The sequence below is a fragment of the Dunckerocampus dactyliophorus genome, chromosome 4, assembly GCF_027744805.1.
Source record: "Dunckerocampus dactyliophorus isolate RoL2022-P2 chromosome 4, RoL_Ddac_1.1, whole genome shotgun sequence".
Taxonomy (NCBI): Eukaryota; Metazoa; Chordata; class Actinopteri; order Syngnathiformes; family Syngnathidae; genus Dunckerocampus; species Dunckerocampus dactyliophorus.
Window position 1 is genome coordinate 602,122 of NC_072822.1, and position 19,147 is coordinate 621,268.

The 19,147-nt window shown below is 47.9% G+C and overlaps 5 protein-coding genes and 1 non-coding gene across 7 annotated transcripts; 4 read left to right on the forward strand and 2 right to left on the reverse strand.

Moving 5' to 3' along the window:
* The first annotated feature begins 40 nt into the window (after nt 1–40).
* Nucleotides 41–2,767, forward strand: LOC129180045 (ras-related protein Rab-14-like). The gene is made up of 8 exons (XM_054774063.1): nt 41–306; nt 628–702; nt 783–836; nt 902–1,079; nt 1,141–1,207; nt 1,271–1,358; nt 1,445–1,475; nt 1,591–2,767. Exons 2-8 carry the CDS (start codon nt 651–653, stop codon nt 1,766–1,768), a joined length of 648 nt encoding a protein of 215 aa, XP_054630038.1. The 5' UTR covers nt 41–306; nt 628–650; the 3' UTR covers nt 1,769–2,767.
* Nucleotides 2,768–3,598: 831 nt separating this feature from the next.
* mak16 (MAK16 homolog (S. cerevisiae)) lies at nt 3,599–5,628 on the reverse strand. The gene is made up of 10 exons (XM_054774062.1): nt 5,323–5,628; nt 5,123–5,172; nt 4,939–5,048; nt 4,800–4,864; nt 4,590–4,741; nt 4,460–4,514; nt 4,320–4,394; nt 4,128–4,241; nt 3,996–4,061; nt 3,599–3,933 (listed from the first exon to the last, which is right to left on the reverse strand). The coding sequence occupies exons 1-10, from the start codon at nt 5,335–5,337 to the stop codon at nt 3,748–3,750; spliced, it is 888 nt and encodes a 295-aa protein (XP_054630037.1). The 5' UTR covers nt 5,338–5,628; the 3' UTR covers nt 3,599–3,747.
* Nucleotides 5,629–5,861: 233 nt separating this feature from the next.
* Nucleotides 5,862–8,413, forward strand: LOC129180046 (L-rhamnose-binding lectin CSL1-like). Of its 2 annotated transcripts, none has more exons than XM_054774065.1 (7): nt 5,862–6,616; nt 6,905–7,213; nt 7,397–7,432; nt 7,496–7,546; nt 7,629–7,770; nt 7,861–8,012; nt 8,096–8,413. In XM_054774065.1, the coding sequence occupies exons 2-7, from the start codon at nt 7,183–7,185 to the stop codon at nt 8,122–8,124; spliced, it is 441 nt and encodes a 146-aa protein (XP_054630040.1). In that variant the 5' UTR covers nt 5,862–6,616; nt 6,905–7,182; the 3' UTR covers nt 8,125–8,413. The 2 variants fall into 2 exon arrangements, with proteins under 2 accessions (XP_054630040.1, XP_054630039.1); XM_054774064.1 differs by having other exon boundaries at nt 5,862–6,475.
* On the reverse strand, nt 5,959–6,057 carry LOC129180676 (small nucleolar RNA U13). The gene has a single exon (XR_008570272.1). It is a non-coding gene; the product is annotated as a small nucleolar RNA U13 (small nucleolar RNA).
* Nucleotides 8,414–9,474: 1,061 nt separating the features above from the next.
* LOC129180042 (actin, non-muscle 6.2-like) lies at nt 9,475–11,685 on the forward strand. The gene is made up of 9 exons (XM_054774061.1): nt 9,475–9,617; nt 9,978–10,102; nt 10,177–10,305; nt 10,378–10,488; nt 10,558–10,642; nt 10,711–10,872; nt 10,929–11,120; nt 11,198–11,379; nt 11,542–11,685. The coding sequence occupies exons 2-9, from the start codon at nt 9,980–9,982 to the stop codon at nt 11,683–11,685; spliced, it is 1,128 nt and encodes a 375-aa protein (XP_054630036.1). The 5' UTR covers nt 9,475–9,617; nt 9,978–9,979.
* A 4,794-nt stretch (nt 11,686–16,479) lies between these two features.
* On the forward strand, nt 16,480–18,329 carry LOC129180060 (RING finger protein 225). Its single transcript, XM_054774093.1, has 3 exons — nt 16,480–17,067; nt 17,303–17,945; nt 18,018–18,329. The coding sequence occupies exons 2-3, from the start codon at nt 17,428–17,430 to the stop codon at nt 18,262–18,264; spliced, it is 765 nt and encodes a 254-aa protein (XP_054630068.1). The 5' UTR covers nt 16,480–17,067; nt 17,303–17,427; the 3' UTR covers nt 18,265–18,329.
* The last annotated feature ends 818 nt before the right edge of the window (nt 18,330–19,147 follow it).

The window sequence follows — 19,147 nt, forward strand, 5'->3', positions numbered from 1 at the left end:
GCGAGGGCGGAGACCCGTACGCATAACACACACACACACGCTTGCTAATCTTCTTGCATTTAACATTGAAATCCATTTTTTTTTTTACTTGTGTGTCCCACATAAGCGACAAAGTGACGAATAATGTTTTTTTTTACGTTGTTTCGACCTCACGTGAGATCTCGCGAGAGTTAACGTACTTGCTGGCCCGCAGAGAGGAAGAATTGCGGAAGACGGATCAGGAGGAGGCTAGCGAGCTACAGCGAATTATCCGTCCGGACCAGCAGCCGCCTTTTCGTCTTGACGCTTTAAACATCTGGAATAACGGTAAGGAAACAGCATTCTAGTCACGTCTGCTCGGTGCTTGTTGCCCTCTGCTCACGTCGACATCGGCGGTTAGCCTGTTAGCTTGGCCGCACACACAGCACCAGCTGTTAGCCGGCTAGCTTGGCTCGCCGAAGGCATGAAGATGGTTTTCATGGGTAGATAGTGTGCTGATTGTGGGTCATTGCTGTGCTAACGTGTCATTTTTGTGGACTCTTTGGGACGCGGCGGCGGTTAGCACGCCAGGCTAAGTGTTAGCTTAGCTTGTTGTTTTTTGTTGTTAAATGGTGGTGATTGTCACGGCGATGCTTGGCTTTGATGTAGGTGTCGTCAGAGAAAGGATAACGATGACTGCCACGCCTTACAACTACTCTTACATCTTCAAATACATCATCATTGGTGAGCTGGTCACGTGACACATGACGCCATCCATCACCCGACGAGCACACTGAATCAAACTTTTCCCGTCTTTCTTAAAGGCGACATGGGGGTCGGCAAGTCCTGTCTGCTGCACCAGTTCACCGAGAAGAAATGTGAGTTTCTTAACCCGCCTTTGACTTTTACACCCCCCTCATGGATGTGCTCCTCGTGTGTGTAGTCATGGCGGACTGCCCTCACACCATTGGGGTGGAGTTTGGGACCCGGATCATGGAGGTCCACAGCCAGAAGGTGAAGCTGCAGATTTGGGACACGGCCGGCCAGGAGCGCTTCAGGGCCGTCACCAGGTCCTACTACAGGGGGGCGGCGGGGGCCCTCATGGTCTACGACATTACCAGGTAGTCACACTGCCTGCTTGGTGGGCCCACGTGACCTCACCTTGTCTGGACGTGTGTGCAGGAGGAGCACCTACAACCACCTGAGCAGCTGGCTGACGGACGCCAGGAACCTGACCAACCCAAACACGGTGAGGAAGACACGAGTGAGTCTGGCGTCCACGTACTAATGACGTGTGCGTGCGTGCGTGCAGGTGATCATTCTGATCGGCAACAAGGCCGACCTGGAGGCTCAGAGAGACGTGACGTACGAGGAAGCCAAGCAGTTTGCTGACGAGAACGGTGAGCAGCATTTTTCTGCCTGGTCTTACCCGCCTGCTGGACTACAGCTAAGTGGCTAAGTTGGCTCTTCTTCTGTTGATGATCAGGTTTGTTGTTTCTGGAGGCCAGCGCCAAGACGTGAGTACACACACACACACACATGATATGTAATGTATATTTGGGGGGGGTTGGTGTTATTTTTGGGCGAGTGGCGCAGTGATGTTGAGATGTTGCACGCGTTGTTGTGGTCCAGAGGAGAGAACGTGGAGGAGGCTTTCCTGGAGGCCGCTAAGAGGATATACCAGAACATTCAGGATGGAAGTTTGGACCTGAATGCCGCAGAGTCCGGGGTCCAGCACAAGCCGTCGGCGCCGCAGGGGGGCCGCCTGAACGCCGACAGCCAGCCGGCCAAAGACGGCTGCAGCTGTTAAACCACGAACGCGTTCCCGCTGACGGCTTGCTTCAGGACGGATTTCCCGTGAACTCGACACCTCCACCCACTCCCACAGCTGGACGGAAGCGTCCGTCCACCGTCGACGACACACGGAGACCTTCTTGTCCGACCCAAGACCAGAACCACGCACTCATTTGGACTTTGATTTTCAGAGCAGACTAACCATGTGTTCATGTTGTCTCGCGTGGATCAATCCTACAGCAATCTCGGCTAATCTCATTTGCACTTTTTCTTTAGCTTTGTCCCCCTCTCCCTCTGCTGGTTTTTATTTGAAAGGCCTGCTGGTCCTCTAGAGGGGTTTCACAGAACCTTCTAGATGTAAACACATCGAATATGTCAATCCACGCTCGCTCCCTGGTGGACACCCAGTAAAGTGCACAAATTAAAAAAAAAACTTTTTTTTTTCTTCAAACATTATTCCAAATGATTTCTTTCCAGCTGACCAAAAAAACCTCCAAATAAGTGAAAGAAACATGTTTGACGTACAAAGCAACTCTGTAGCATTCCAAATGTAGCGGTTGCTAAGCTTGTCGTGTTGGGAGTGAGCCACTAGGGGGCACTGACAACACTAAAGCGGCCGGCACTTTTTGCTGCTCTCTGGTTGGTTGACAGCAGCCCCGCCTTCAGCCCCGCCCCCCTCCACTGCTCGTCGTACGAGCGAAGACTCTCTCTGTCGGGAACACGGTGAAGCCAGGAAAGAAGGTTATTTGTGGGAAAAGTCGGACTTTGAGGCCGTCGCCTTAAGCTTCCCGCGCTGTACGGGGGCAGTGTTGTTCGCGTCACGAACCCCCCATCCAAACACACTTTTTATTCATTTGACGTGGAAACTGTCTTGTCATGTGAACCAGCATTTTAACAGCCTGAAGGGGGCGCTGTGAGGCTTCACGTCTTGTATGTAACAAACATGACTATTTATATTGTACACGTGTAACCTTCATTGTACGTCTTTGTAAATAAACTCAATACGTACGCCACATTTCGTTGAATCGCAACCTTCTTTGGCGTGATGATAAAATGTTCATGAAAAAGCCTTACTACTGTCGTCCCTCCTTTCAGGGCGGTTCATTGGGTCAAGTGACTTTCCGCGATATATGATTCAGTCTTAATTATTTTCGTAGTTGGAGCATAGAAAACATGTTGACTTTCTAAATCTGGTACATTGTTCGTGCAGTGTAGACATGAAATAACCCGCCTATAGTCACCTTTTGCTTCGGGTGCTCGAGAGGGTCGCTAGCTAGAGAGCTAACCCGTTAGCCGCGAATTTATTTCTTCTACACTGAAAGTCAAAAACTTACCGCTCCCGAATGAAAGGATTGTGTTTTCCCCCACTCTGTCATGTTGGACAGGCCATGGCTGACTTCATGCAGTGTTAAGGTCATCATTACCTTAATTATCGGATAATGTAGCGATGTGCGAGTATTGAACAAGTCGTTCAAAACTCAAGTATTTCACAGGTACGTGACTCACATGTTCTCGTCGCTTAACTGGCTCACTGAGTTTCCCCCTCTACCGCTACCTGAATTAAGAGGAACTCAAACGACGTGTCAGGGTGTGATGAAATGTGGGGCCAGTCGGGGGGGAGGCGACGGGATTGACGAGCACCTGATTCACAACTTGTTCAATATCTGACGGGGGACTCAGAGAGACTAAATACCCGATTCACTTCAGTGAGTCGTTAAAAGGAATCGAGTTTCCCATCAGTAATGTAAGGTAATGGCTCAATCTTGTGTGTAATTACTGGCACCTAGTGAACAGAATACTACATATCACATGGATTTTAATATGTTTTGACTAATAACAGACCATATTCTATGGTCTTATTTATTCTTTATTCATTTCTCAAAAAACACATTGGAATTTTATTGAAAGAAGCAATGCGATGACGGTCTTGTGACTTGGGATCCAATCACGGCAAGCAGAAGAGTTTGTGTTGCGTTGTCACGGTGACAGTTAACGCTACGTGGCTGCGCTCTTGGCGGGCGGCTCCGTCTCCCGCTCGTACTCAATCTCGACGTACGCTCGCTTCTTCCTGGCAGCGGAACTGTTGGCGGGAGATTTGCCTTTGGAGCGTGACGCCTTCATCAGCTCCTCCTCGTCGTCAGTGGACATCTCATCGCTGCTCGTCCTCAGGTTGTTCATGTCCTGAAAGCAAGGACGTGGCTGCAGGTTCTATTTCTCTCTGTGTGTCATGTGACCGTGTTTACCTCAAAGTCGCTGAGGTCACTCTCGTCCATCTCTTCCTCCGCTACGAACTCTCTCTTTCCAACATCCTGCGGGGGGAGTCACATGATCAGCACATGTGGCCAGGAGTTCAAAGTGCACGTGGAATCCTTCACCTCATCATCCTCCTCCTCCTCCCGGTCTGTCTCCGAATCGGCCTCGCTCTCCTCGTCCTGCTTCTCCAGAGCTTTGTCGAAGGCGTGGATGGGGAAGTTGTAGATGTCTCCATACTGAAAAGACAAAAAATGGACGTTCAAAAGGCGTGGCGGCATGAAGGAGGGAGCGTGGCGGTGGGCGGAGCCTGGTACCGTTCCCTGTTTGAGTCGCTCCAGCAGCTCCTTCTCGATGGCGTTGTCCAGCTGGGCGGCGATCAGAGCTTTTTCCTGCAAAGCAGACGTAGCTTTAGAAGGAACCGGAAGGCGAGCAGCACTAGAACGCGTCCCCTCACCTCTTTCCGCTTCTCCCGCCGCTCCACCTTCCTGCTGAGCGGGACCAGTTTCCTCCTGAAAGACAAGCGCGGGCGGGGTCAGGAGAAAAATGGCGTCCTCTGGGTGTGTTGTAGAGGGACGCAGACTTACTGTCTCTTGAGGACCAGCTTCCTCATGCGGATCAAATACTGCGTGATCTTTGTGAAACGCTGTTTGCATTTGTGGCGGATGAAGCGAGGCCAGTAGATCAGGTTCTCGTCGATCTGTTCCAGAGCCTTCTCGTAGTTCTTGCTCAGCTTCACCTGCACACATGCGCTTTTAAACACATGCTTCACGCCAAAGTCCCTTGAGCCGTCTCACCTTCTCCCACATCTTGGCAGGAAACGCCGCTCGCTCGATCACCTTCATGTAGAGGAAACACTGCCCTAAAGTGTCCACAGGGAAGGGGATGAGTCTTTATGATAGGGGTTCCACCCTTGCACCGAGGAGAACGGCGTACCTTTCTCTTCCCTGATGGTGGCATACTGGCTGTTAGCAAGCGGACACGACGAGCGGTTACACAAACCCGTGATGTTGTACTCATTGCGACAGAAACTCTGAGTTTTCGTCCTGAAGGAGACAAATCAACACGATCGCCGAAGTCATTAAGCATACAGCGCATTTAACACACACTCGGCACTTACTTGACTTTATAGGAGCAGAACTGTTTGTTGCCGATAATGTCCCAGATGACCTGTAAGAGCGTTACAAAGTTATGTGAGCTCGACACCAGCTCACGGGCACAATCTAGAATAACAACCCTAACTTGCCGGCTTAGCTTGTTTTCGTTTAAACGCGACAAGCTAGCGTTAGCATAATGCTAGCTAGCAGGTAGCTCACTCACGTCGTCGTGCTGCATGTTTGTGTCGTTCGCCGAGCCGCTCCAAGACTCGCTTTTATCAGCAAGCTACGTGACAGTATGTTTTTTAGTTAAGTTACCAAAAACAGAAAACGGGAGTTCTTCAGGTCACACGGAGCCGCATGGACGATCAGCGAGCCACCATTTTTGTTTGCTTGCCCGACTTCTCGCGGTGTTTGGGTGCTCACGTGAGTCACACGGAAACATCGCGAGATCAGACTACAATATGTGGAAATTGTGTCACATCAGAAAGTTTTTTTTTTTACTGTTGTAACCATTTATACATACAAACCCAAGTAAGTATATATACAGGGAGCTACACTTCCCTACACCACTACTCCGCCCAGGCTTAGTGTAAGGAACTAATAGAAGGAGGGTGTTGGCACACCAATTCCGCCCACTCTTACTGTATTTAAGGCCTAGGCTACCAGCACTTGTTAGTTCGCTGACGAAGCTCGGGAGCGAAACGTCTGACGCCTCTGAGAGCCTACACAGACCCAAGCATATATAATATTTTTCCACAGTTTTCGCTGGTTGGTTGTAGGACTGTAGTACAGTGTCTTCAATCACAACACCGCAGAAGTCATCAAATATGAAATCGACACAGTAACGGAGGTTCATGATCAGACGGTTTGAGGCACAGAGCGTAACAATGAAGGCTGTACCTTTCACGGAGGGTCCGTGAACACACCGTTCATCATTCTCATGACCTAGAAGGATCATAGCACAAAAATGGCGCCAGCACCATCTATGCCACACACACGCGCGTCACACTCCCGGTGTCCTGTGACTGCTACAATAGTTTTCTTTTTTTGACAGTGACGTCACACTAGCCATCCCAAGCACGGACAAACATGGTCATATGACCCAAAATGAGCTTCTTTTGCGAACCACAAGTTCTTCCCGAGCTGCTGCTGCTGCGGTGCATTGTGGGTCACAGCGCATGTCCCGCCAGCGGTCAGCAAGCGTGGCTGCTAGGAAGCGGCGCACGCGCAAGACGCGAGCGCCGAGCTCACGTGGTGTTTGGCGGCTTTGTAAAGGTGACTTTTGGCGGTGGCACGGTGCCTGAAACAGCGGAACCTGATTGTGACGTCATCCCGGAACGCCTCGCTTCACGTTCTGCGTGTTTAATGTTTTTGTAAGTCTTTATCCTGGTAAAGGCACCAAAGTACGCACCCATGCAGTCGTACTTTTATCACCATGTACCTTTTTTAAAGACGTGATGCATTCAGGTGTCATTTTACAATCACTACAAGCTATGACCTGCTGGTGGACTCGGGTATTTATGAGAGCACCTGCAAGATAACAGCTTCTGCACGCAAACATTTTATGCATGCTAACAGTTTATGTGTGCTAACAGTTTGTGCATTCTAAAATTTGATGTATGTTAAGAATTTATGTGGGCTAATAGTTTATGCACGCTAACAGTTTATGCATGCTAACAGTTGGTGCATGCTCTCACTTCATTTCACGCTAAAAGTTTGTGCACACAAAAATTGCATGCATGCTAACAGTTTATGCAGTTTGTGCCTGCTAACAATTTACGCATGCTACCACTTTGTGCTAGGATTCCTAACTGTGAAGAGCTGTGATGTTGCTGAGGAGCAGCTGGGACATAACACATTAAAGCAGATGAAGAGTGTGGATTTATGGAGTCGTCTTTATGGAGATTTTGACATGTTGGTCCCACCTGGCCGAGGAGGCCCACCTCGCCTGCGGCGGCGGTGGCGGCAGTGGGACAGGCACGTGCTTGTCTTGGCACGGAGGCGGACGTTTAAATAGCAGCACGGCCAAGACCCTCGTCTTCACTGGCGCTCGTGTGGACGTGGAGGACATCACGCCGTCATGAACCTTCCCGGGATGCTCGCCTTTGCAGGTGAGGAAGACTTTTTCCGCAGCAAAACACAAAAATATCATTTGGATGTACTTGTACTCACATGAAGACCAAGAATTCTGATCTTTTCTCCAATTTCTGTGCTTTTTGCTCAAAGTGTAACAATGGATGAGTTAGCACTTTTTACATTTGAGGAAAAAATGAAACGTTTTTTGTGTTTTTCAGTCATGGCAACACTTTGCTTCGTCTCTCACACGACGGGTAAGTTGCAACGGGGGGGGGCAATTTTAGCACCTTTTGCTAACATGCTAACTGCGATCACAGAGGGCGTGGTCGTCTACGCGTGTCACAACGACACGGCGGTGATGTCATGTGGTAAGATGGCACACACATACACACACACACAGATTGTAGTGTTGCCTTTCATATGTGTGTGTGTGTGTGTGCGGCCCCCCAGAGGTGGGCAGCAAGATGAAGCTGCATCACATCCTGTACAAGGTGGGCGTGGGTACGCGCTGCGGCGAGGGCAAGCAGCACCCGGACGACGGACCCAATAACTACTGCTCTTTCCCGTGGGCTGAGATGGTGGTGGAGGACCTGTAAGGGCGGACCACCCAGCGGCGCCCCTGCCAGACAGGAAGTGCTTCTAACGTGTGTGTGTGTGTGTGTGTGTGTGTGTGTGCGCGCAGCTGCGGGAACCGGCGGACTTGCGAGGTTCCCGTCACCGAGGTAGTGTTTGGAGAGTACCCCTGCAAGGAGACCACCCGCTACCTGGAGGTGTCCTACACCTGTGTCCTACCGGCCCCGCCGGCCATCCCGCCGGCGCCGGCCAAAGCTGACTGTATGCACACACACACACACACACACACACACACACACACACACTGCCCTATGCATGCTTTCAACTTTGGCCTTCTCCTGCAGGTGAAAGCAAAGAGGAGAAGAGCGTGTGAACCTTTCATACACGGATGCCTCACTTCCTGTTGCTGAAATAAAAAATAAAACATCATATTCCTTCCTCGTATTATTTTCCTTTGTAATACATTTTAAAAGAAAGTACCACGTGACTCTACCACCTATGTCACATGTATGTTATTTGAACGCAATGTTAGATTTGACAAACCAGGAAATATTCAGCATTTTATTGCAGAAGTTCATGATCGGGTTCTGCTTTCTCTTTTGACGGAGGCTCCTTGAACGCACCATCCGTCATGGCGCCCATGTCTCACATAAACGCAGACGTCAGTGGAAAGTCTGTCTGAATAAAATGAGCTCAGCTCGTACTTAAAGTGTGTTGTGTTTACATATAAAGTTGTAGTGTTCAAATGGTGCTGCCACAGGAGGGCGACAGAGATGCTAACGCTTCACGTTGCACCATCTTCCATGGAGGGTTGCTGGGGTGGCGGGATGTCTTTAATCAGACCCCTTTACACACGTCTCAACCAGCTGGAGAATGTGGACAATGTTCCCTCAAGCTCATCATCACTGATGGCCTCAGGCCCGCCAGGAACACATCCTGAGGACTGCACGGTCGAAAAAACAGTTTTAACCTTTTTAACACATCCTTGGTGATTGACAGATGAAGACAACAGCACAGCTTGTACAATACCAACGTGTTTTATGACTCTTTTGTACAATACTAACGTATTTAATGACTCATTTGTACAATACTAACCTGTTTTATGACTCTTTTGTACAATACTAACCTGTTTTATGACTCTTGTACAATACTAACGTATTTAATGACTCTTTTGTACAATACTAACATGTTTAATGACTCTTTTGTACAATACTAACCTGTTTTATGACTCTTTTACAATACTAACGTATTTAATGACTCTTTTGTACAATACTAACCTGTTTTATGACTCTTGTACAATACTAACGTATTTAATGACTCTTTTGTACAATACTAACCTGTTTTATGACTCTTTTGTACAATACTAACCTGTTTTATGACTCTTGTACAATACTAACGTATTTAATGACTCTTTTGTACAATACTAACATGTTTTATGACTCTTTTGTACAATACTATCGTATTTAATGACTCTTTTGTACAATACTAACCTGTTTTATGACTCTTTTGTACAATACTAACATGTTTAATGACTCTTTTGATCAATACCAACATGTTGAATGAGTCTTTTAAGACTTGAATAGAACACGTATGTCTGCTTGATGATGATGATGATGATGATGATGATGATGACATCAGGAACATCTGGAAGAACGTGTTAGAAGTCCTGGGGCGACATTTAACCCCCACCCCCTCTGTTCTTCCTTCCTTTCTTCAGACATGAACCCATGAAATACTGGCTTCCCGTTGGCTCACCAACAACACAAACACAGGAAGTGCACTTACGTCAGCGTCTGCTGAAGAAGACAGCCAATCACAGGGCCAGGATTTCCTAAACTCGCCCGAGGTGGCTTCTTGGGCTGACATGTTGAGTGCACACGCTAAACACACACGTACACGTACACGTACACGTACACGTACACGTACACGTACACGCACATGCACATGCACATGCACATGCACAGGTTGAGCAGGGAGAGGCCGACAGGTGTTGAACACCTGCACCAATCACAGACAACGTTACCTTTTATGGACAACAGCTCTAATCTAATCTTGTATCCAGTAAAATCAAGCCTTCAAAATAAAAGCACGCCAGCCAAACGACAGTAGTTTTTGTTTGTTTTGTTTTTTCCAACGATGAGACGAGTGAAGACGGACTACATCAAAAGGTCGAAATCGGCGGTGATTGCAGATTGCCCACAGTAACTTGAACTGTGACCTTTTCAGGGATGGAAGACGAAATTGCCGCCCTCGTGGTTGACAACGGCTCCGGCATGTGCAAGGCCGGTTTCGCCGGAGACGACGCCCCCCGCGCCGTCTTCCCCTCCATCGTGGGCCGGCCCAGACACCAGGTGAGTAGGAGGGCGGGCCGGTGGGCGGGGTAGGTGACGTCGGTGCGAGCGTGGTGCGTTTGTGTGCGCCGCAGGGCGTGATGGTGGGCATGGGCCAGAAGGACTCCTACGTGGGCGACGAGGCCCAGAGCAAGAGGGGCATCCTGAGCCTTAAGTACCCCATCGAGCACGGCATCGTCACCAACTGGGACGACATGGAAAAGGTGGCGCGCTTGAGCACCGTTGGCTGGGGCAGCGTTTAGGGGCGGGGCTTAATGACTGTGCTGCCCGCGCAGATCTGGCATCACACGTTCTACAACGAGCTCCGCGTGGCCCCCGAGGAACATCCTGTCCTGCTCACGGAGGCGCCGCTCAACCCCAAGGCCAACCGGGAGAAGATGACGCAGGTGAGTGTCCCAGCTCCACCCACAATGCGGTCCCGTCTCATGAGCTGGCTGACCTTGCCAGCGTTGCAGATCATGTTCGAGACCTTCAACACGCCCGCCATGTACGTGGCCATCCAGGCCATGCTGTCGCTGTACGCGTCGGGTCGTACCACAGGTGAGCCGCCCCCTGCGCTGGAAGTGGTGTTCGGCTGCGTGCTAACGTGCTAACATTGATGCCGGCAGGTATCGTCATGGACTCCGGTGACGGCGTGAGCCACACGGTGCCCATCTACGAGGGCTACGCTCTCCCTCACGCCATCCTGCGTCTGGACCTGGCGGGCAGGGACCTGACGGACTACATGATGAAGATCCTGACGGAGAGAGGCTACAGCTTCACCACCACAGGTACCGCCCGCCTCCTGCTCCTGCCGCCACCCTTTTGACGCCACGTTTGCGGACAGCGGAGCGCGAGATCGTGCGAGACGTCAAGGAGAAGCTGTGCTACCTGGCCCTGGACTTTGAAACGGAGATGCAGACGGCAGCCTCATCATCCTCGCTGGAGAAGAGCTACGAGCTTCCTGACGGGCAGGTCATCACCATCGGCAACGAGAGGTTCCGCTGCCCCGAGGTGCTCTTCCAGCCGTCCTTCAACGGTCAGTGTTATTTCTTTTGTAGACCTGGACACGCCGCTTCCTGTGGCTGACGCGTGCTTCCTCCCCACCGTGTGCAGGCATGGAGTCGGCCGGCGTGCACGAGACCACGTACAACAGCATCATGAAGTGCGACGTGGACATCCGCAAGGACCTGTACGCCAACACGGTGCTGTCGGGCGGCACCACCATGTTCCCCGGCATCGCCGACAGGATGCAGAAGGAGATCTGTGCCCTGGCCCCGCCCACCATGAAGATCAAGGTTGAATAACAGAATTTTAAAAAAGAAAAGGAAAAAAAAAGAGGCAACAGCTGTACCATTACACAACCAGGGACTGACAGGCACCTGCCCCGCCCAAATTGAGAGCTTCTCTTTGCGTCATGTGATGTATTCCCCCCCTCAATGTCCTCCGTCTGTCTCCAGATCATCGCCCCCCCGGAGAGGAAGTACTCGGTCTGGATCGGCGGCTCCATCCTGGCCTCGCTGTCCACCTTCCAGCAGATGTGGATCAGCAAGCAGGAGTACGACGAGTCGGGACCCTCCATCGTGCACCGCAAGTGCTTCTAGGAGCGTCCTGGACGTTTGACATTGAAACGTTTTCTTCTCTTCTGCTGATAAAATGCTTCAAGTCATGGTGCGTCACCTTTTTTTTAAATTTTACAATCTGCTGCAATAAATGGACATGTTTGTTATTTATTGTCTTGTCCTTACTGTGCACACCAAATAAACAAATACGTGTCCATTTTCACCTGGCAGCCATTTACATTCATGTACAATACGTCTGCCCTCTTCTGGCTCGCATTGAGTTTTGGACCCAACGGTCTTCCGTAGCTTAGTAGGCGTATCCCCGGCAGTGATAACTTTTGTTTCCAACAAGTTTAAGCTTTAAATGCTGTGTAAGTACGTAATCATACACATGCAGTTTTGTGCCAAGTTTGTTGTGGTAAAATGTCTTCTTAAACGCTGGCGACCGATCAAAATGCAGTACAATCAAGAATGCTAATTCCGTTAGCCCGTCTGAGGTTTCCCATGATTATGTTAGCATCAAGCTAAAGGAAAAATCGCTAATGTTGTTGTGTATAGTTGCATTATGTATTTTTTTAATTGTTATGCCATCCTGTATTGCTTTTTGAACATATTTCGTGTGTATTTTAATGTGTTTTTTGTGGGGTCAAAAAAGCAAGATTACGTGACGTCGACAGGAGATATGAGACTGCAGACGGAGGACCGTTGACCCCGGACGACAGCAGAAACCCAAGGATTGTGGGTAGAGAACGCGGAAGCGCAGTCGACGGCGCCGAAATTGAAGCGTGAAAAGTGCGAGATAAGGAATAATAAGTATTGAATATACAGTTGAGAGATTTGATATCTGGACTGGAGGTGGGTTGTGGAAAGTGGACTGCATAGGTCTCGGCCGACGGCCTATATGGGCCCGGTACGACGAGACCGGTGCGCCACGACCTGCAACAAACCAAAAGAGATACGAAGAGCTGGTGGCGGTGGTGCGGAGGGAGCTGAAGTGCGAGTGCAACCAAACTGTACCGTGAGTGTAACAATGGGCTGTAGCTCAGATGATGTTAGCGACGAAGGGGCAGAGGAGATGGAGTACACACATGTTAAAATAGCAAGGAAACAGTCATGGTCAGAAGCAAGCAGCGGGAAAGATCATGATGGAAGACAAACAAAGAAAAAAATAGGAGCTAAAACAAACGGCAAAGACGAGTTAGATGAAGAATACAAAGTTCTTATTACAATGAGCAAAGATAAAGGACATTTTCACCCAGTTCATCTGACTAAAGCAATTGAAAAAGAAATAGGGAAAGTTAAATACGCCAAAATGCTCAATAACAGAAGAATACTAATATCAGCAGCAAGGACATATGATGAAGTTGAAGTACCTTGATGGAGGAGAAATACAAGTACACATACCAGGAGAGGAAGCAGCAATAAGAGGAGTTCTATCAAACGTACCGATGGAAATGTCCATGGATGAGGTGAAGAGAGAAATAAGAGGTGGCAAAATAACAGAAGCTAGACGACTCCAAACCAGCAGAGGAGGAGTAAAAAGTGACAGTTTGTCTGTATTACTTGTATTTGAAAAGACAATACCGGCAGACATACGTATAGGATGTATGAATTTTAGGGTGAGGGGGTACATCCCTCAACCACTAAGATGCTATAAATGTCAGAGAATGGGACACACGGCACAGCAATGTCAGTGGAGGCAAAGGTGTGCAAAGTGTGGTGGAGAACATGACTATGGGACGTGTGCTAGACATGCTAAACTAAGATGTTGCAACTGTGGAGGAGAACACAGTGCTGCATATGGTGGCTGTGAAGTGCAAAGACATGCCAAAGAAGTGCAAAAATACAAAAGAGAAAATAAGGTATCATATGCTGAAGCAGTAAAGAATATAGGTATGTGTGTAATTAAGCAAAATAAACCAGTAGACAATCAGGAAACTCATATAGACCAGACAGGACATGCAGGAGGACTTCCTCAGAGAACAGACCATAGAAGATCTCAATTAGAATGGACCACCCCCCACAGTAATGTAACCATAAGAGTGGGACAGAAGAAGAAACATTAATTGTAAGGAAAAAGAACTTTGTAGCTTTGATATGTCAAGTCATCAATGTGGCCTCAAGGCAGGAAAGGAAAAGTGACAGGATCAAAGCGGTTGTGGAAGCGGCAGAACAATATTGAAACATCAAGGACCTGAAAGCAGAAGAAATACATGCTATGTTGACTCTACACAATGATGCAGGACCTCAGAACGTTCATCCAACACATCACGGTACTCCACATCCTACCATGGAATGCAAGAAGTTTCATAGCAAACGGACAAGAACTTAAGAAATGTAGAAGAGAAAGTAGGAAAAGACCTGATATGATACGTGTGCAAGAAACATGGCTTAGACCACATGTGGATGATGTGTTGCATGGCTATGAATCAGTGCCATTCCATAGAAAAGAAAAGCAACGTTTGTGAGGGATGGAATAACATCCAATAGAATAGCAACATGAACTGAAATAGAATGTGTGCTTCTTGAAAGACATCAAGCAAATAGAAATGTCATCATGATTCATATGTATAACCCGTGTCAACTATTAGATGGTGAACCATTGGAGAAGATCATAAGGAGGCATGGTGCTAGAGAGATCTGGGATATACGCTCAAATAGAATGTCTTGGATTGGTTTAACATCACTTGGCAAGTTCCTGAGAATGGAATGTACATGAAAACACAAGTATAGGCAGTGATCGTTTCCCCAGACGTTGGACAACAGACACCCAAGTAGATGTGAAAGAAAGACCCAGACAGAAAAAGTGGTGCTTTGGGGAAAATTCAGGGAGGAATGTAGCAAAGCAGCAAATTCAATAGCAATGGAAGGTGGCATAGAGGAATGCACAGTTAAGATGACAAATAAGATCATAGAGGCAGCAATGAAAAGTATACCTTGGAAGTCAATTGGAGGGAAAGGAAAATGGTTCCATGGTGGAATGAAAAGTGCACAACAGCTGGAAAAGAAAGAAATAGCACAATAAGAAGGTTAAGGAAGAACCTCAGCCAAGAAAATGTAATAAATTATCAGAGGAAAAAAGCTATAGCCCGAAGAGTAATTAAAAACAGTAAACAAAAGGCATGGAGGGATTATTGCTCTGCCATAGGAAGGGAAATCAAGATAGGAGATGTATGGTCAATGTTGAAGAAGATGAGTGGGAAAAACGTGTTTGTTCAAATACCTGCATTAGAAGATAATGGAACAATGTATGTGACTGATAAAGAAAAAGCAAATGTGCTGGGGAAAAAGCTTGCAGGGGTGCACAGTGGAAACCATCTGGATGAAAATCATAGACGAGGGAAGGAGAGGACGATAAAAGAGAATAGGGATGTGTTACTAAGACAGGATGGTGAGGAGAGTGTGATGGATGTTGAAATGAATATCAATGAACTGCTAATAGTATTAAATAAAAGTAAAGATACTGCAACAGGAGAAGACCAGTTGAGTTATATTATGTCCCACAACTTAGCAGGAAATATGATATTTATTGAACAAGATATGGGAAGAAGGGAAAATAGCCAAACACTGGAAAGGTGCATGAATATTAGCATTTAATAAACCCGGTAAGGATCCAAAACACCCTGTGAATTATCGACCTATTGCTCTAACATCACATCTATGCAAATGGATGGAGGAAGTTCTAGTCAGAAGACTTAACTATTTCCTTGAAAGTCGAGAGTTACTTACAACTTCTCAGTGTGGGTTTAGAAAAGGACGATCAACAATGGATGCTGTAGTTAGAGTAAGTCAGGAAATAGAGAAAAGCTTTAAAATGAAAGAGTTGATGAATATTGTATTCTTTGATATTGAAAAGGCTTATGATTCCATGTGGCGGGAAGGTTTATGTAGATATGTATACAGATGGATGAAAAAGCGAAGAAGGGAAGGTGGGGATTGGAATCTATGGACCACCAATGAACTATAGCATCATTAAAAGATTACCTGACCAGCTCTCGGCTTATACAGCAGAAATGATAGCAATGATTATTGGCCTGCAATGGATAGAGGAAATAAAAGCAGATAGAGTGCTACGTTGTGTGGATTGTATTCCAACTACACATGTTCAAAATAGAAATAAGGTTCTGCTGGGTACCTGCACATGTAGGGGTGGAGGGGAATGAGGGATGACAGGAATGAAATTATAAATGTACCTGCTGGTAAAGGCAATAATCAAAAACAAATGATGGAGAAATGGCAAAATAGGTGGGACGAGGGTAGTAGCGGGAGAAAGTACTATAAAGTACAAAGATCTATCAGTGCACAAGGGGTGCAGAGAAGAAACAGAAAAGAGGAAATAGTGTTAACTAGGATGAGGTTCAATCACACCGGGTTCAATGACAAGATGTTTTTGATAGGGAAATGTAAATCAAAAGTATGTATGAAGTGTAAAAGTATAGAGAACGTAGAACACATAGTACTACACTGCAAGAGATATAGGGAAGAACGTGTAGCGTTAAGGAAAAGAATTAAGAAGATAGGAAGGGAATGGAGCATTGAGGGTATCTTAGGAACAGGTGGGGAGGGGGTAAGAGATATACAGAGGGCAGTGATAGAATATTTGAAGGACACAGGATTATATAATAGAATATAGATAAGTATTAGAATATTTTATTAGTGGTAGTAGTATAAGTAGTCTCCTCACTATCTAAGATAGCATAAAGTAAGATACTGTATATGGCCCATGTTACATACTCCGGTACAGTAGGTGGCGGTATGCACCTTTTAAAGTCATGGTTGCAACCCGCCATTAAACTAAAAGAAGAAGAAGAAGAACAAAGTGGTTTCATTGTTAATTTTATGTGTTTTTCATTTAGTTCCAGTCAATCATAAATACGTTACATAGCACAGTTATTTATTTATAAAGACTATACGTTACAGTTACCACTACAAGGACAAGACATGAATTACACAATTATTTCCTCCGCTAATTATTAGTTTGACGAGTTTATCGGGTGAATGTTGAAAACTTAAACACTGAAAAAGCGGTAGTGTTGCTGCAGTGATTAGCTAGCTAGCTGGCTAGGAGCTAGTTCTTAATCAGGAACAGCAAAGATGATGAAAACGCCCCAAAAAGGAGCAAAGTCTGGTTCTAATCAGCTTGACTTCGCCCAGCTGCGTGGCTCCAGTCAGGCAACAGGTGAAGTCATGTCGCCTCGCTTCCTTTTGCACATTTAAATGACGACTGGCCGCCAAACGGAGACGTCCGACGGCGGCTGCTAGCAGTGAGCGCCAGACTCGGTTCATAATCCTTACGATTTTGACGGTGACTCCTGTCTTTGGCAACATTGCACCGTACAACTGTTGAGTGTGTGACGGCGTTCAACTCAACAGAGCCTTGGGGTCCATTCGGCGTGGGTTATTTCCACCACCGTCTTATAAAAGGTACGTTTTAAAATTAATTTTGTGGGCCACTTGTGCAAATAAGTACCAGAAGTTAAGTCAATTAAAATGGACAGTTTTGCACTATTGAGTTCTTTTGATTGTGTAAATAATTTAACGTCAATTTGATATTTAAAAATATCTTTGATATTTAAATATCTTTGATATTTAAAAAGCTTAAGATTCCAAGTTGTAGTCTTTGTGGTTAAGCCCCGCCCACCAATGTTTGTTCTTCCAGGCTTGCTGTCAAATGTCCCACACTGATGTGACAAGTGAACGTCTCACCAGTGAGTGCTGAGGTTGCCTTGCTGTGAGTGGGGATTGACTCCGCCCTCTTCTTCATCCTTCCTGTCTGAGTGAACCATGAATCCTTCGCTCTCAGATTCGACTGATGGTGGATCGCTGCCATATTCGGCCCCCGAGCCCCGTGGAGACCCCCGACCCTGCGCCCATTCTCTGCCCTGCTCTCTCCCCTGGCCTCCTGACTTAAATCTGACCTTGCAGGCTTCGCCCACGCTCCCCGCCGTGCCTGTGACGTCTCTGGACCTGCGCCCGTCGCCCCTCCCGTGCGCGTGCGGCGAGGAGGAGGCGGAGCTGGAGTGCTCGGTGTGCTACAGCCAGTTCAACAACGTGTTCCGCTGTCCCAAGGTGCTGGCGTGCAGACACACCTTCTGTCTGGAGTGTCTGGCCCGCATCAACATCAAATCCGTGCAGCCCGCCGCCATCCAGTGCCCGCTGTGCCGCCGCCTCACGCCGCTGCCCGCCCTCGGCCTGCCCAAGTTGGCCACCGACTCCAGCGTGTTGGCATCGCTGCCGGCCGCCATGCAGCGTGTTTACAGCGTCCGCTTCCAGCGCAGCAAGGGCAAACTGCAGGTCAAAAGGTGAGTGGCGGCGTCACGTGACCTAAACAGGAAGTATGTCGCAACATCGCTCACGTGTGTCTTTCACTGAAGGTTGTCTGAGGGTCAGCCACGCTGGGGTCAGAGGTCGCTGGCTGTCAACCACTCCCTGCACGTGGGGCTGCCCAGCCCGCCCATCCGGAGCGGCAGCCAGGCGGGTGGCGGTGTGGGCGGGGTTCTCTTTAGGCTGACGGGCCGGCCTCTGTGCCGCGCCCTCCTGCTGACGCTGGTGCTGATGATGACCGTGGTGCTGACTGGCATCGTCGTCTTCTTCCTCACCTACAGCGCCGACACGCTCTAGCCCCGCCCAGGAAAAAACAGCTAAACGGGGACTTGTTAAGAAAGGTTAAAGGTTACGATGGGGCCTTCACGGACACGAATGTCATTTTTAGACTTTTACTGTGCAATAGAAAACTCTTATTTAAATTAACTCTTTTACTTGCACTCTTTCAACTTAATAAATGTTCCTTTTTCATCCCTTCCTTGCTTCTTTGCTTGGCGAGCACCTCAAACGGCCAGCAGAGTGCGCTGTTTCACCAACAAATATGCCATTTATTTACATGTTTAAATGTTTGTTATTGTACATTATATAAAGAAAAAAATTAAAATATTTAATGTAACTTTTCTTATATTGTATTATATATTTATATTTCATTCACACTGTCGGTCAGTTCCTGAATGATCCTTTTTCATCCTTTTCATGCCTTGTAAGCATCTCGAGCCTCCAACAGAGGGCGTAGTTTGACCAACAACTGACCATCTAGGTGAGGGACCAGACAAAGAGTAGCTCAATAGACCTCTATGATGACAAAAAACATTGGACCACGTTTTCCCTTGCCCGGACGCGGGTCACTGGGGCCCCCCTCTGGAGCCAGGCCTGGAGGAGGGGCGCGATGGCGAGCGTCTGGTGGGCGGGCCTACGCCCATGGGGCCCGGCCGGGCACAGCCCGAAGAGACAACATGGGTCCCCCCTCCAATGAACTCACCACTCATGGGAGGGGCCAAAGGGGTCGGGTGCAGAGTGAGCTGGGTGACAGCCGAAGACGGGGACCTTGGCGGTCCAATCCTCAGCAACAGAAACTAGCTCTAGGGACATGGACATCACCTCTCTGGTAGGGAAAGAGCCTGAGCTGGTGCATGAGGTTGAGAAGTTCTGGCTAGATATAGTCGGACTCACCTCAACG

Bases quoted from the DNA above. Each gene is read 5' to 3' on its own strand.
- LOC129180042 (XM_054774061.1), top strand. From the start codon at position 9,980: ATGGAAGACGAAATTGCCGCCCTCGTGGTTGACAACGGCTCCGGCATG. The intron at 10,489-10,557 runs GTGAGTGTCCCA...CCAGCGTTGCAG, and splicing joins ACCGGGAGAAGATGACGCAG to ATCATGTTCGAGACCTTCAA. The intron at 11,380-11,541 runs GTTGAATAACAG...GTCTGTCTCCAG, and splicing joins CGCCCACCATGAAGATCAAG to ATCATCGCCCCCCCGGAGAG.
- mak16 (XM_054774062.1), bottom strand. The intron at 4,865-4,938 runs GTACGCCGTTCT...TGGACACTTTAG, and splicing joins CACCATCAGGGAAGAGAAAG to GGCAGTGTTTCCTCTACATG. The intron at 4,242-4,319 runs GTACCAGGCTCC...TTGTCTTTTCAG, and splicing joins AGCGACTCAAACAGGGAACG to TATGGAGACATCTACAACTT.
- LOC129180060 (XM_054774093.1), top strand. From the start codon at position 17,428: ATGAATCCTTCGCTCTCAGATTCGACTGATGGTGGATCGCTGCCATAT. The intron at 17,946-18,017 runs GTGAGTGGCGGC...CTTTCACTGAAG, and splicing joins GGCAAACTGCAGGTCAAAAG to GTTGTCTGAGGGTCAGCCAC.
- LOC129180045 (XM_054774063.1), top strand. From the start codon at position 651: ATGACTGCCACGCCTTACAACTACTCTTACATCTTCAAATACATCATC. The intron at 703-782 runs GTGAGCTGGTCA...TCTTTCTTAAAG, and splicing joins CTTCAAATACATCATCATTG to GCGACATGGGGGTCGGCAAG. The intron at 837-901 runs GTGAGTTTCTTA...TCGTGTGTGTAG, and splicing joins CCAGTTCACCGAGAAGAAAT to TCATGGCGGACTGCCCTCAC.
- LOC129180046 (XM_054774065.1), top strand. From the start codon at position 7,183: ATGAACCTTCCCGGGATGCTCGCCTTTGCAG. The intron at 7,433-7,495 runs GTAAGTTGCAAC...CTGCGATCACAG, and splicing joins CTTCGTCTCTCACACGACGG to AGGGCGTGGTCGTCTACGCG. The intron at 7,771-7,860 runs GTAAGGGCGGAC...GTGTGCGCGCAG, and splicing joins GAGATGGTGGTGGAGGACCT to CTGCGGGAACCGGCGGACTT.